The 14,023-nt window shown below is 48.1% G+C and overlaps 1 protein-coding gene across 2 annotated transcripts in view; it reads left to right on the plus strand.

Moving 5' to 3' along the window:
- The window catches only part of KLHDC10 (kelch domain containing 10), a 36,531-nt gene extending 25,196 nt beyond the window's left edge, over positions 1–11,335 (plus strand). Inside the window, exons 5-10 of one of the 2 annotated variants that reach the window (XR_002090284.2) lie at positions 438–522; positions 1,448–1,514; positions 2,315–2,362; positions 4,487–4,626; positions 6,007–6,891; positions 7,349–11,335. Coding sequence is in view for 1 of the 2 variants with exons in the window: in XM_019487640.2 (XP_019343185.1) it covers positions 438–522; positions 1,448–1,514; positions 2,315–2,362; positions 4,487–4,626; positions 6,007–6,216 (550 nt within the window). In the remaining variant the exon portion in view is untranslated. Of the gene's footprint in view, positions 1–437; positions 523–1,447; positions 1,515–2,314; positions 2,363–4,486; positions 4,627–6,006 lie in introns of both variants that reach the window. The other variant, XM_019487640.2, reaches the window with a different exon arrangement.
- Positions 11,336–14,023: the final 2,688 nt, after the last annotated feature.

Here is a 14,023-nt window from a genome sequence, read left to right on the forward strand (position 1 = left end):
CAACCTCTTCTTGAACACTTTCAGTGATGGAGAGTCCACAGCTTCCCTAGGTTGTCTATTCTGTTGCCTCACTTCCAATTAGTTTAAGATGAAAACCAGGTAAATTAACAAACAGGATTATATGACGTGGTTGCCTATGGCATTAGGATGTTCCCTCCAGTCCCATGTTCCTACCTTGATGACTTGTGGCTGATTTAACACATCATGGTCCTCTTTAACTTATTCTCCTAGAGGGTGTGACCTGTGAATTTTGCAGTTTCTCCCTCTGCTTGATGAGTGCTTTCAAACTCCTGACTTGGGAGGCTAATTTTTAGGATCTCAGAGCTCAGGAGTATCAGCCTAAACCCCTGAAGCTAATCGCTTTCCAGAATACTTCTTAGTAACTTGCTTGCATTAACATCCTGTGGTACTAAGTGTCTCTGGCTTTGCACCCTCAGGTATAGACATGAAATCGCACATGATGGCCAAAGAATTTATATCTTGGGAGGTGGAACTTCCTGGACAGCTTATTCCTTAGATAAGGTAAATAGATTTGGACATATTGCAGTGCAAGGGATGGTGCAGGACAGGACACAACCAGCCCTGTCTCCTTTGCCAACATAGCATCCGAGTCTGCTTGGGGAAGTTGATTGGAATTGGGTGATCAGAAGAGCGTATTACAAAAGCCTACTTGTTACAAGCTCACGTGGTTCCTCGGTGACCACTGCTTTCTCCTAGAGAAACTTATTTCTGGTGGCCCCAGTGACAGAAATCAGCTTCTCAACATAACTAAAAGAAAAGATTATTTTCCTCAGGGCATCTCTGCGGGTGCACCATCTGTGCGAATTGCCAAGAAAGGGAATTTAATGGAATTGGGTTTCCAGTGTCTGCGGGTTTTGTCTCCTACCCCCTTAAAATATATATATTTTTATAGTCAAGGTTTCCTTTTGTTGGGGGAAGGAAATCAATTTTTAGATGCCAAAATAGTAAAGAAAAGGGCTTGAAATGATGCTGCCTATTAAAAAAGAAAAGTCTAACGCCACTCAAACCTGTTCTTAACACTCTGGTCTTTACGTTATGTATCTCTTTCCCCAAATAAAATCTTGCTTTCTAACTATTGTTGAGGGCTGGAGAGGGGATCGTTTGTTTTATTTTTAAATCAAGACTTGTATGAACAGACTGGGTGTGCTTTTTCCCTTCAGCTGTGGGATGCTAACAGTAGTTTTCAGTGTAACCATTATAGGTTGGAAGGTGGTTTTCTGATGATGTGGGCAACGGTTTGATATCTTGGTCTTTTGTCCAAGCACAAGGCAGGGTTTGTTTTTTATAAGGGCCCCCTCAACTCTGCCCAACAGCGATGAGATCAAAGGGGGCTCAGAACCAGGCCAGCATCTCTTCCTGTTGGTCACCGCCATACCTGGTACAGTAAGAGCCGCCAGGGCTAATGCGTCCCCTCTGTCCCTCTTAGATCCATGCGTACAACCTTGAAACAAACACCTGGGAGGAAATTGCAACAAAACCCCATGAAAAAATAGGTGAGTTTGGAATTGCACAACGCTTCCACTCCTATAAAAACCCAGGCAGCAGGTAAGATTGTGTCCTATCAAGAGACAAGGCCAGGATGCTTTAAAGCCTTCTTAATACCTGCTGTGTGCTAGAAGGCCTGCACTGCTTGAGAAACCCAGCTGGTTTGACCCCAACAGCTACAAATAAATTGTATCAGACAGATTAGTAGTTTAACATCTCACCTTTTTCAAATTGGCAGCTTTGTCGCGGTCAGACCCTCCCTGGGGAGCGAGTTGGACATGTCTGTCACTTCCTAATTCCCTTCAGAACAGTCAGGCTATTAGTTACTAGGGAAGCCTGCAGAGTAAGGGTAAGGAGCTGTGTTATCCTGTAGTGGCCCAAACTGAGATGTGGTTCTGTGAGGCCCCCTTCTCCCCTATCATTAGAGTGTAGGAGGTTTTTTGGTGAAATCATTTTATTGGATCAACTGTATAATTGGGAGAAAAAACCCTTACTTCTCACGTATTCCCTGTACCATTGAGGTTACAACAACACTTCAACTCTAGCATGCAGATCAGAGTTAAAATTTAATTATGTTGACTCTTGGAAAAGGAGGAGAGTTACAATTACTCAGATCTAGTGGAGGAATAAATAAGTGACTTTAGATGGTGTGATCATAATTTTAATTACGGGATCGTTTTCTCTGAAAGAAAAAGTAGAATTATTCTTCAACTGGCTTGTGTCCTGACTGGCCCTTGAGCGGTTTAACTGAGTACCACAATTATCAGATGGAATTGATGCAAACCAATTCTGTTTTTTGTTTTTTAAGGTTTCCCAGCAGCTAGAAGATGCCACAGTTGTGTACAAATAAAAAATGGTAAGGACAGCGGTGGATCTGCCTTCTGAAGCCACATGTACATTGAGTACATATGCCAGTAGTAGTGTGAAATAGCACAAGGGTTCAGGCTCCCTGGCAGGTGATCCAAAGAGCTGTGTTTTGGATCTTAATCTGTTCAACTGCAAATGAAGGAACAATCCCACAAGTTACTTGGCATCCTTCACTCACACTGACTTCAGTGGAGTTGAGGATGTAGCACCTTGTGGGATTAGTCCCCGAGTCTTATCAGCCAGCTCAGAGGAGGATGAAACCTTCATGGGTCACGTTGTTGAAACCAGCTGCTTTAAGCAGGAGTCTGCAATACCCATAGCAACTAAACTGCCTGAAAAGTTGAGCTGTTCTCTGAATTGTCCTTGTGCCGATGGGACAAGAGGTCCCAGCCAGGGGTTGGTAACCTTTCAGCAGGCCGAATTAACACAGCTCTGTGCTCTTCAGGCCAGAAGCGGGCACTAGATGGTGCATTCTTGTGCAGATGTGCTTGGCTGGCTGTAGTTTGCCAACTCCAGTTTTACACCATCAGGTTTCTGGAACACACAGGACTTCATTTACTGTGTTATTCTAGAAAATCCTGAATTAACATGAGGCCATGGGCATGTGACAACACACCAACATAAGAAAGGTGTGGGCCTGTGATTATAGAGTCATAGAAAATTCAGGTTGGCAGGGACCTCAGGAGGTCACATCTAGTCCAGCCCCCTGCTCAGAGCAGGACCAGCCCCAGCTACATCATCCCAGCCTAGGCTTCATCTAGCTAGGTCTTCAAAACCTTCAAGATTGGAGACTCCATCACCTCTCTGGGTGACCTGTTCCGGTGCTTCACCACCCTCCTAGTGAGAGAGTTTTTCCTAATATCCAACCTAAACTTCCCTTGCTGCAACTTGAGACTGTTTCTCCTTGTTCTGTCATCTCTCACCACTGAGAACATGATCCCTTACTCCAGTATGACTGGCTTGAATATGTTATAGGATGACCATGAGGAAAAATCAACTGTAAAATGATACCAGTGCACCTGTGTGTGTGTGTGTGTGTGTGTGTCGTGTCTGTGGCTAATCCTTGCCTAGTTGTTCATTCAGGGCAAGTTAGTTGGGTCCTGTTCTCCGGTCACCTAGTGGCAAGGTGCAGGGTCCCAGGGATAGATGCTCCTGTCTGCTCTGGATCACCTTCTAATTTATGTCTATGTGCTAAACCAATGCAAGTCAGACCGGTTAAAAATGTTGTATAATTGCAGCTGTATAACCGACTGTCTGAAATGATTTATGCTTGAACGTGCAGTCACCTCGATGTAGAACAACACATGTCTGCCATGAATGCACTTCACAATCTAGCCAGCATATGCACAAATGACTTCCCTCCTTCACACCTGTCATTGATCAGTCAGCTTTACTGCCTGCTACATGAAAGGAAGCACAGCCAGTGCTTTGCACTGGAAATGTTTTAGAAGCAGTGTCATTGGGGATTATCTGTGCAGGAGGCTTGTCCTGGTGGTGTACGGATCTCGGAGCTGCATGTGACTTGGATCCAGAGGCAGGAGCACAGCTGCTCTTGGGAAGCGTGTACGTGCATGCGTGTGTGTGTGTGTGTGTGTGTGTGTGTGTGTGTGTGTGTGGACATATTGCTGTCTCCTTCCTGCCTTCTTCAAATTATCTTGCTACACATCTCTTTCTTGGATCCACTGCACAGTGTGAAATGCATCTCAGGGGCAGAGGGCAGCATATGTAAAACGCATACTAATTTAAGAGTGACTGTCTCTTAAAAAGGAGGAACACTAAACATGGCTGCTATGTTCCCACTTCCCAGTGAGGGGAGGTGGTTCAAAGTACTCAGGTGTTTGTCACTGCTGGATCGCCATATGGATTTTTATGAAGGCTTAAATGGTCTGTACATATAAGAGTGGGGGATGAGTCCTTGTGAGGTAGCCTATACCATGGTGAGAATTTAAGAGACTGTTCTCGCATTGGTCTAAAAGGGGCATTTATTTTAATTCTGACTTTTCTAGAACAGCTTTAGTAACAGGATGTGCTATAGCTCTTAGATGAGCTGGCGATAGCTACTCCCTCTGGGTTAGTCTTTTAAACACTGCGGGTTTGTTGTCCCTTCTTACAGACGTGTTCGTCTGTGGCGGCTACAATGGAGAAGTGATCTTGGGAGACATCTGGAAGCTGAACTTGCAGACGTTCCAGTGGGTGAAGCTCCCAGCTGTCATGCCCGAACCAGTCTATTTTCACTGCGCTGCCGTTACGCCAGTAAGTCTTCTGGTCTCTCTCTTCCCAACCTAGACCTAGATTAACTCATTCACTGAACTGTTCTGCAGTCCACGTGAACCAGGTGCATTTGGCAGCCTGGACAGGATTGTGGCTTTAGGCTGCAGGGTGTTGAGCAGTTGATCTCAATGCAGAAATGATTCAGCAGGTGGTGGAGACCGAGGCCAGGCACAAGCCATTGCTTTCTGAGTTCCCGTTTTTGCTGACATTATACCTGAAGCACAGCAGTCACTGGCTGTCACAGCATATGGCCTGCAATACTGAGAGCAGGGGGCTCTTCTTGCTGTCATACTAGATAAGAATTCTTATGTGAGCCTCAGGCATCTAGTATTAAACAAGAAAACCAATCCTGTTGCTAAGGCCTCCCCCTGGAGAGAGATCACGGATTTGAAGAATTAGGTTAATGTTGTCTTGATGGTACATTCACTGTGCTCTGGAAGCAGGCTGTACAAAGCAGGCTCCAAGCTTACTGAGTTGAGCAGGCATGGTGGGTCAGCCATAGGATCTGTAGCATAACCATCTACTTCGTGGTCTTGGAAAATAAGGTTGGATGGGTCCTCAGAAGGTCATCTTGCCCTCCACATCCCCTGCTCAACACAGGACCATCCTTGTTTGAATTACTGGAGACAAGGATTGGTCTAACCAGCACTAAACAGCATGCAGGGATGGAAAGTCCACAGCTTCTCTAGGGAAGCTGCTCCTGGGTTTAACCATCATTGCAGTTAGAAAGTCCTTCTAGAAATCTGAGGGACTCCAGTGGGACACTTGAGATTAAGGATTGTGGGCTATGTGTAATCCCGGGGTGGTTATTATAGGGTTGTAATCCCTGTTTGTAATCCCATGCACTGCCATTATAAGGGTTGTCATTTAAATTGTTCTTTTATGTCAGCTGTATTCCTGGGAGAGAAAGTTGTGCTCCCTCCACTGGCTGATCAGTAGCACAGCACATCATTGTAACAAACTCAGAACGACTCCTTGGCTAGGGACGGAAATGACACACAAACCAGTATAAATGGTTGGAAGCCAGTTCAAATCTGTAACGTAACAGAAGTTCAGTGCACAGGAACCGCTTTCAAAAGGCCAAAACCGGTTTAAGATAAACCTGATGGATGTAGTATCAGACTTAACTGATTTAGGTTAAATTGCTTTATTGACTTCTGTCTCAGATCCCCTCCAGTTTCAAGTTAAGCCACAGTCCCCCAGCATCCCAGGATGCTTTGCATTTCCCCCGCAAACCCTGGCAGCAGTGCTCTTCCGAGAAGGGCCTGCTCTTCCAAAGTGCAGCCCCAGCCCTCAACCCACTGTGTATTTAGCTCCTTACATGACCTGGAGTAACACCTTTCTTGCCCTGTTCCCCTATAGGCTGGCTGCATGTACGTCCATGGCGGGGTAGTCAACATCCACGAGAACAAACGGACTGGCTCCTTATTTAAGATGTGGCTGGTAGTACCCAGTCTGCTGGAACTGTCATGGGAAAAGCTGCTGGGCTACTTCCCTCATCTAGCAAAGCTCTCCAGGTCTCAGCTCTTGCACCTGGGACTCACACAGGGACTCATTGAGCGGTTGAAATGAGACCTCCTTGCTTGTTCGCCCTCTGCCCTAGAAACACTACGAGAGAGAGGCCGTTCCCCTCCCCTCTCTATTTGTGGGTACCACAGATGAAGACGGGCCAAGAAGACGGGAGGACGTGCTTGATGCTTCGCTCGGCAAATCTCTCGGATGCCTCGTCTGCAAACTCTTATTTTAAGTGGATGGAAACCGGCCTTTTATTTATGGATCTGTATAAATCCACCAGGAATGAAGATGCTTTGCCCGATTCATTCGTCGTGTTGCAGCCACTAGGATGCTCTTTGCATAACGCTTGTAGCCTCGTCGGGGGTGGGGGAGGGGCTTAGGAAATGCCGCGGCTTACGCTTACCCATGGTGTTTTTTAACTTATTGTTTCTTGAGACATATTTAACCAAGCAGAGGACAGGAACCGCTGCAGCGCAACCGCATCCTGAAGGAACAGTCGCAGTCCGTGCCCTTGGCTTCTGGCGGCATTCGGCCTCCTGATACCCGAACTGGCCTTGCCTCTGCAAAATGTCCACCCCCCTCCTCCCCAAAGACTTGCATGTGTTAGAGGCACGTCCTCATCCTCTTCTGAGTTCTAGGAGATGGCTGGAGCATTGCAGTAGAGGCAGGGAACGGAGATCGTCCACACTGCTTTTGAACTCCCACTGCTGTTTGTAGTGGCGTTGAGGAAGGGTAATTGCTCCTTGTCTTTTCATGTTGAAACATCTGCTTAGCAGGGAGTGGGGAAGCTAGAGATTTCTGCTCGTTCAGATGACTGCAAAGTTCTCTCGCTGGGTGGGAAGGGGTGGCGCGTTCTTAGGAAACTTAACCGTATGGATTTTAACACCCATGTAACCGAAGTGTTTTCCTGCCCTCGGTGGCCAGGACATGGTCCAGCTGTGCCAACTTTGCATCAGTTGCCTGTCTTTTCCCCTTCAGCGTTGGATTTTTCTCTCAGTAGCTTGGCAGTTGCCTGTTTTACTCATCTGTGGGTTTTTGATGACCCATTCCCGTGGATGTCCATTTTCTGAAGAGCTAGGAAATCAGCGCATCTGCCTTCCCAGGAAATGTAATGCTGTTTTCAAAATTGGTGGGGAGAGATATTGTTTGTCCTTTGCTGTGAATCGTGTTTGCCTTCCTCCAAATGCAGGAAAGGAAGAAACGTCGCTCTTCTGGGTCTCTTGTTCCGACCTCACCGTGGAACCTGGCTCTAGAGAATGCAAACGCCCGGCCCTCGAAACTGGAGCACCTGAGTTTGGCGGATCCTGGGTTTGAACAAAACAATTTTCGACCATTTTTAAGTGCCTTTTTAATTAGCTTTCCCAAATAACTCCCTGCCACCCACCCCTTCCCTCCCCCTGAGAGTGGAATGGGGCGCTTTTATATTTTCCTTTTAAGATGTTACTGTAGAGGCAAATAAATCGTAGTAGCAAATTCATACAGTTGATCTGCATCAGGCTCCCAGCTTTGCTCATTAGGGGTCACTTATTGCCCGGCATGCCAGAGGTACCAAGCTCTTTCCCATGGTCAGTTTTAAATATATAATATAGCTTCTTCTTTCCAAGGCAAAACAAAGGATGGCTCCTTTTCAGCCCCGTTGTCCTTTGGGCCCTTGCAACTCCAAAGCCTGCTGCAGCTTGCTCTTTGTTTTTGTGTTGTCCCTGTCCCTTCCATTATACTAGCAAGGAAAAGTTCAGTGCCACTTGAAGGCTGGTCAGCCATGACAGGCTTGATGTCTCCCATGTGCTTCTCACTTGTGGTGATAGTGGACCGTGCTAGTGTTGTGTGACGATGACGATCGGCATTTAGACCCAGAATGTTTCCACGTTTCTTTCTCGCCTCCTCTGTTCAGTGGTGAGAGGAGGCCCTCAGTGGGCAGTGTTCGTGGGTGGAGGGCACATCCGCATGGCTGCTTCTTTACATTTTCTAGCCTCTCTCTTGGTTCTAATCTAAGCTACAGCATCCGAAGTGTCTGCCAGATGCTGCTGATGTCTGCTGAGAGTGTGTGTACAGCTAGGAGTCAGGTGAGCCCTCAGTTCCTGAGCTTCTGGTGGGTTTTCTAACGAGCAAGTCTGCTCACTGTGTGTAGCGTGATCCTCAGGCTGGAGAGCTAGAGAGACGCTTAGCTGCTCTCAGCCATCCGATGGTTCCCTGTTGGCCTTAATCTAATAGCTACAGTCTTCTCTCTTGGTGCAACGTCCACACTGAACCTGTGCCTTTTGGCCTCCAGTGTAACCGGGGCCGTCTTGCATGAGTGGCTAACTTACAAAAGTGCAGCCTCTTCCATCCCGCATCCCCTCGCTGCTCAAGCGCTGGGCTGCATCTTTTGGGGATAAATGGTGAGGAGGAGCTCTACATCAGTGCTCGCCTGCTCAAATCTCTTCTTGGCTGAAGTGGCCTCTTGGGCACTCTCTAGGTTGGAATTCATTCATTCCAGTGTTTGCAAGGGGGGGTCATTCATGCCTTGATCCTTCAGGCAACACATTTGTGCAGCCTTGCAAAAGCCTTTGCTGCCAGTGCCTGTGCCCTACTGTAAGCGCGATGCCTTAATCGTGTCCAGGTGGAGCGTGAAACATGGCTTTATGTTGAAGTGGGTTGGAAGTCCTCGCTGCCCCTTGGATGCACAGTTAGGTTCATTGCGTGCTCCTGCACTAGCATGGGGCCAGTCCTGCTAATGGCTGAGTATCTGTCCCTTCCAGAGACTTCAGTGGGAACTGAGTGTGCTCAGCCACTCCAGGATTGAACTGGTTTCATCCTTTCCTTCATCAGCTGTGTCTGCTCGCCTTACACTTCGGTCGCTCTCCCTGCATCTCCTCAGCCCTCGGATCAAGTGAAGCAGGAACAATTCTGCACGTGAAAACAAACTTGTCTCTGAGTTGGTGAAATCAAGGAACTGGCCTCCTGATCTGTGCTATCTTGTGTTACTGAGCTCTGGGACACACTGTGGACAGCAATGGGATTACCTCACTGCTGTCCCACTTCTGAGGGAGAAGAAAAGGCAAGAGAATGGCTCAGATGAGCTGCTTTTGTCTCTCTGATAAAAGGGGGCTTGTGGAAAATCAAGCTCCTGGCAGGGAAACCTCTCCTGGTTGTAACGGTTAATGGCTGAAATACCAGTCTGTCTCCAAGAGCTCCAGCAGCGTCCCCTCCCACCCCCGTTACCAGTATGATTATTTACCGGGGCATCTCGGGATTCAACATGGCCGCTTGCCCGATTTGGCATCCAGCAAGCTTTAATCATAATCCCAAGACTAAACATCAAATATCACTATATATATGTGATCTGACAGGCAGCATAAGAGCTTCATAGTGATTGTCTTCAGTTGGCCACCCCTCTGATCCTTTGCGGGGTGTGTGATATTCTTGGGTGTCTTCTGACCCAATTTCAATGGGCAGAAAACATCTGTTTGCTTCTACCCGTTCTTTTCCCTGCTCCGGCTCCCCATGGCCTCTCAGCACGCAGCTTTTTTGGGGGGGTGAGGTGTGTGTTTAAACAGCAAAGCCTCCCTGCATGCAGGCTGGCTCAGGAAGAGAGGATGCCCTGAATTCACATCATCACTCGGCTCCCTGGATAGCTGCTCTTCCACTCCGCTGCCCCTGTTACAAGGCAAACAGAGGCTTGAACTCTCCGGCTTCGTGGCTGAACAAACTTTCTCAACTCCGTTTGGAAATTGTGCCTCTTTGGCTCATAGCACCTCTTTTAAGGACCCACCTGCTGCTGCTGGTCACAGAACTGCTTTTGGATACGTGTGGGGTACCCGATGAAAGGCAGAGCAGTGAGTCTCATCGCCTTAGGGAAGAGACTGATGCTGAAGGCTGCAGGCTCTGCAGGCTGGGCGTCGCACAGAGGGGGGCTCACGTCACTGCTACATGCTGCGGAGAACAGAGCCTAAGCTTTACCTCTCCTTCCTAGGGAAGTGCCTTTCCCCATTTTCTTGTTTCAGAGCCTGGTTTTGCTGCTGCTGGGAGGCGTAACCTCAGCAGATGAGTTGGCTCCTTACCAATTTCAGCTTGCGGCAGCACATCGCCAAGAGGCTCCTTAGCTTTGCTGTTGCCGAAGAAAACAATATCACATCTCTTCTTTCCCCCTCACCTTCTCTGAGGTGCTAAGTAACGACTGCAGCATTTTGCCTTTTTCGGTGACTAAATTAATTCTGCAAGAAATGGTGCTGGAGCAACAGCATGGCCAGCCAGTTCTCAGAGCTGTCTCCCCATGCCCTGTACACTCTGCCGGGGGCTCCCTGGGGACCAGGGAGTAATGCCTCGCATGTGCCATCCCTTCAGACTCCAGCCGGGTGGTTTCAGATCCAGCGCAGATCCACTAGCAGCTGTTTCTTTGCTCCTCTCATGCCCATGCCCTCAAGTCACTGTGCTGGACGGGGAGGGCAGTCATCTCACGTGCAGCTGTGAAGGGATCACTGTACCAACCCAAACGCCCTTTTCCTGCCTAAGTTCAGAGCAGCAGCCGATTCAAATCTCACCTCTGACCCTGCCCTGTGGATGAAACATCCCAGCCACAGCCATTTCTAGCCCTTTCAAGGGCTGGTCACCATGTATTGACCCTCTAATGTGAATATGGTTCATGGGTGAGGCAAGAACAGCTCAGCTTGGTGCCAGGGTGCTTCCCAGACTCAAGTTCAGGTCCTCTACTACAGCATTCGGTCTAGTCCCTGGAAGCCGCGGGCAGATGCATGGGACAACGCTCTAGTGCTATTCACGTAGGGATACAAAGTCCGAGCAGAAGCTTGCTTGGATAATAGGAAAAGCCTGCTCTGCGAGAGCCAGTGGGTGCCCTTTTTTTAGGAGGTGGGGAGGGGGTGGGGTGAAACTCCATGCTTGCCTTACTTTCGGTCCGTAAGTCACGTCCTGTGCACATGCGTGGTGTGGGAGTCTGTGCATGCCGTCGCTGGTGGATGTCCTTTCTCGATCTGCTTCTCTCTCTCTCTCTCTCTCTCTTTTTTTTGTGCGACTGAATCCTGTGTGGAGCCGTGCAGGGGTGGGCGGAGGGCTGCGAGCTGCACACATGTGCTGGCCTGTATTTATGTACCTTGTCAGTGTTTTTGGCTGTTCCCCCTTTTTTTTTTTTTGGTTTTTTTGTTTTTTTAAAGCTCTGATGAATAAACCTGTCCAGATCACATACCTTGTTTCTTCACCTCTTCCCTTGCCTCTGGTCCTTTGTGGTGTGGAGGTTTGGTCTCTACCAAGGCTGTTGGTCAACCCAACAGCCTCATAGTAACAGAGCAGCTGTGTTTAATGAGAAGAGGAAGTTTCTAAACCCACTTACTGAGTGATACAGAAGCCCACAGCTGCCAGATCACACCTGAGCAAGTATTATAAGATGGTAGCATTGGAAGGGACCCTGCCATCCCCTTACAGGTGACCCAGGAGGTCACACCTGTAAGCCAACCTACTGCTAAGGACCAGATCATCCCTAATTAAACCATCCCAGCCTTGTGTCTGTCCAATGTGCTCTTAAACACATCCAAGGATGGCCATTCCACAGCCTCTCCAAGTGGTCTGTTCAAATGCCTGACCACCCTCATGCTGAGAAACTTCTTCCTAATCTGCAGCTAGAAGAGCTGAGTATGCGAGGGCCTCCTTGGAAAGAGAGCTGTCACCTGAAATGCATAAAACTTTCCACATGCCCATCATCTTAAGCCTCCCTGGCAAAAATAGAAGTTGGTGCCTATGTCTCCAACTAAGTTTCACGTAGTACTGTTTAAGACCATTGCTCCTTATCTGTCCCCTGTGGCTACTGAGAGAATACTGGACTCCATGGGTGGAGCTAGGATTTTGAGATGAGCTAAAACTAGTTACTAGGATTGTGAAAGAGGAGGAGACACAGGGTAGATAACAGCAAAATTGCTGAAAAAAGGATAGTTTGATTAGTAGGTTATTACCACCTCTGGAGTAAAGAACAAGTAGCAGGATTCAGGTAGATTATGAGTCATGAAGCTAATTGACTCTCAGGATGGCATGGATAAGAATGCCACTGCTGTTGCCAGTAGTTTTTAAACTAGGCGATCACACCCCTGTACCCCACCCTTGCTCCAGCCCTGCTCAACTCAGTCCCTCCCTCCATGTAGCTGCTGGAGGGAAGAGGAGAGAAAGCAGCAGCAGGCATCTTGCAGTGTCTCCATGCTTCTATTCTGAGTAGAAAAATTCAGCTTCCCCATTTGAGAGAAGCCCTGTTCTGGAAGGCTATTTTTTGGGAGAAAGCTGTGTGGTATGCAAATAAACACAGGTAGTCCATCTTCAACCACCATGTTACTGCTGAGGGAGCAAGCAGTTCTCACACCTCCAATGCTCCTGTAAGTTGTGAATGCATCCATTTTCCATAAGGGAAACAGGCAGAGCTCGTTAGTCTGGCCTGGGGACAGTTCCTGGATTGCAGATGCTGTTGGCTCCTTTCCAAGAGGGGAGCTCAAGCTCACTAAAGGCAAGTCCTGGCCTGATTTTGGGAAATATTTGATCTTGCCCTTACCCTGCTTATGCTCTTGCCTGAGCCTCTAGGCACAGAAGGCAGAAGGGGTTAGCAAGGGTAGGCTGTAGGGCAGGGTGGCCTTTTCCAGAATAACTGGTTCAGAAGGTCCTGAACTTTTAAGAAGTAACAACCTACGGTGTCAGACATTTATCTGATGAAGTAGGTTGTTGGCTACAAGAGCTTCCATCTCCCAGTCACTTGGGTTAGTCTAAAAGGGCTACCTGAGCCCTTCACCCTTTAGTCGAGCTGATAGGCATGAACAAAGCTGGAGTTTCACTCAGGACTTCTAATGTTCCCCCCCTTGTACAGGTTTAGCTTTTCCATCAGGGCAACTAGCAGGACCTACCCCAGCTTTGTGCTCACTCCAGATTTCCTCCTGGCTCAGGAGAGCTAGCAAGCTACACAGCTGCAGAGCAGTGCATTTAAGCTGGGTGCAGGCTTGTGCTTGCTTAGAGAAGGTAGTCCTGGGAGGTACTGGCTGCTGTTTGAACATCTTGGGGTTGTTAGCAAAAAGCAAGGAGAGAAGGTGGTGTGGAAGCAGGCACATTTTTATCCTGAGCAGAGCTTGCTGCTGGGATAATTTATTCCACTTTGTGACTGGCCTTTCCAAGCTCAAAGCTGGTACTCCCCAGCCACTCAGCAGGACCTGGATGGATTAGCTTGGACGGCAAGGTCTAACTAGGATGCCCAGAGCCTCCATGGGGATCTCAGCTATACCTTGACCCATCTCAGCCTTAGCTTGACCAGGACAAGGATTAACCCAACTATCAGTACCAGATAGGGAACTCCCCTTAGAGGAGCCTGTGGCCTTGTATGCACCATTTGGCATTTCCACTCCTGCAGTCACTTACATGCTGTGCCTCATGCTATTTTTGCCGTTAGTGGGGGAGTTGAGGTACCCCACAGCATGGGAAGCAAGTACCATCCTCCTGGGCCCTGCAACATAGAAGCCCTTGCACTCAGATACCAGGTTTAGTGCTATAAGCCTCCCTTCTAGCCCAATCTCAAGGTAGGGCTGCTAGCACCACCCTTAGAAGATACTACAAGTCAGTGAAAGCAGGATCTTTAGGCACTTGCACAGTGACTGTGCAGTCAGAAGCTAGCCTTGCTGTCATTACTGTCTCAGTGCTACAGCAAAAAAGAAAAAAAAAAAAAAAAAAAACCACTACTGTAGGAATTAAACTTTAAGCAGCATCTGTTGACCTGAGGACTGGGAGACCAAGCTGGAGATCAAGGCTCAATGGTCTAGATGACCTATGGGTTGTCACAAAAAAGCCATGACCCAGAAACAAGCTGTGCACTGCAGTAGGATGGGCAGGTACAGCCAAGATACCCAAATCA

The sequence above is a fragment of the Alligator mississippiensis genome, chromosome 4 (assembly GCF_030867095.1).
Source record: "Alligator mississippiensis isolate rAllMis1 chromosome 4, rAllMis1, whole genome shotgun sequence".
Taxonomy (NCBI): Eukaryota; Metazoa; Chordata; order Crocodylia; family Alligatoridae; genus Alligator; species Alligator mississippiensis.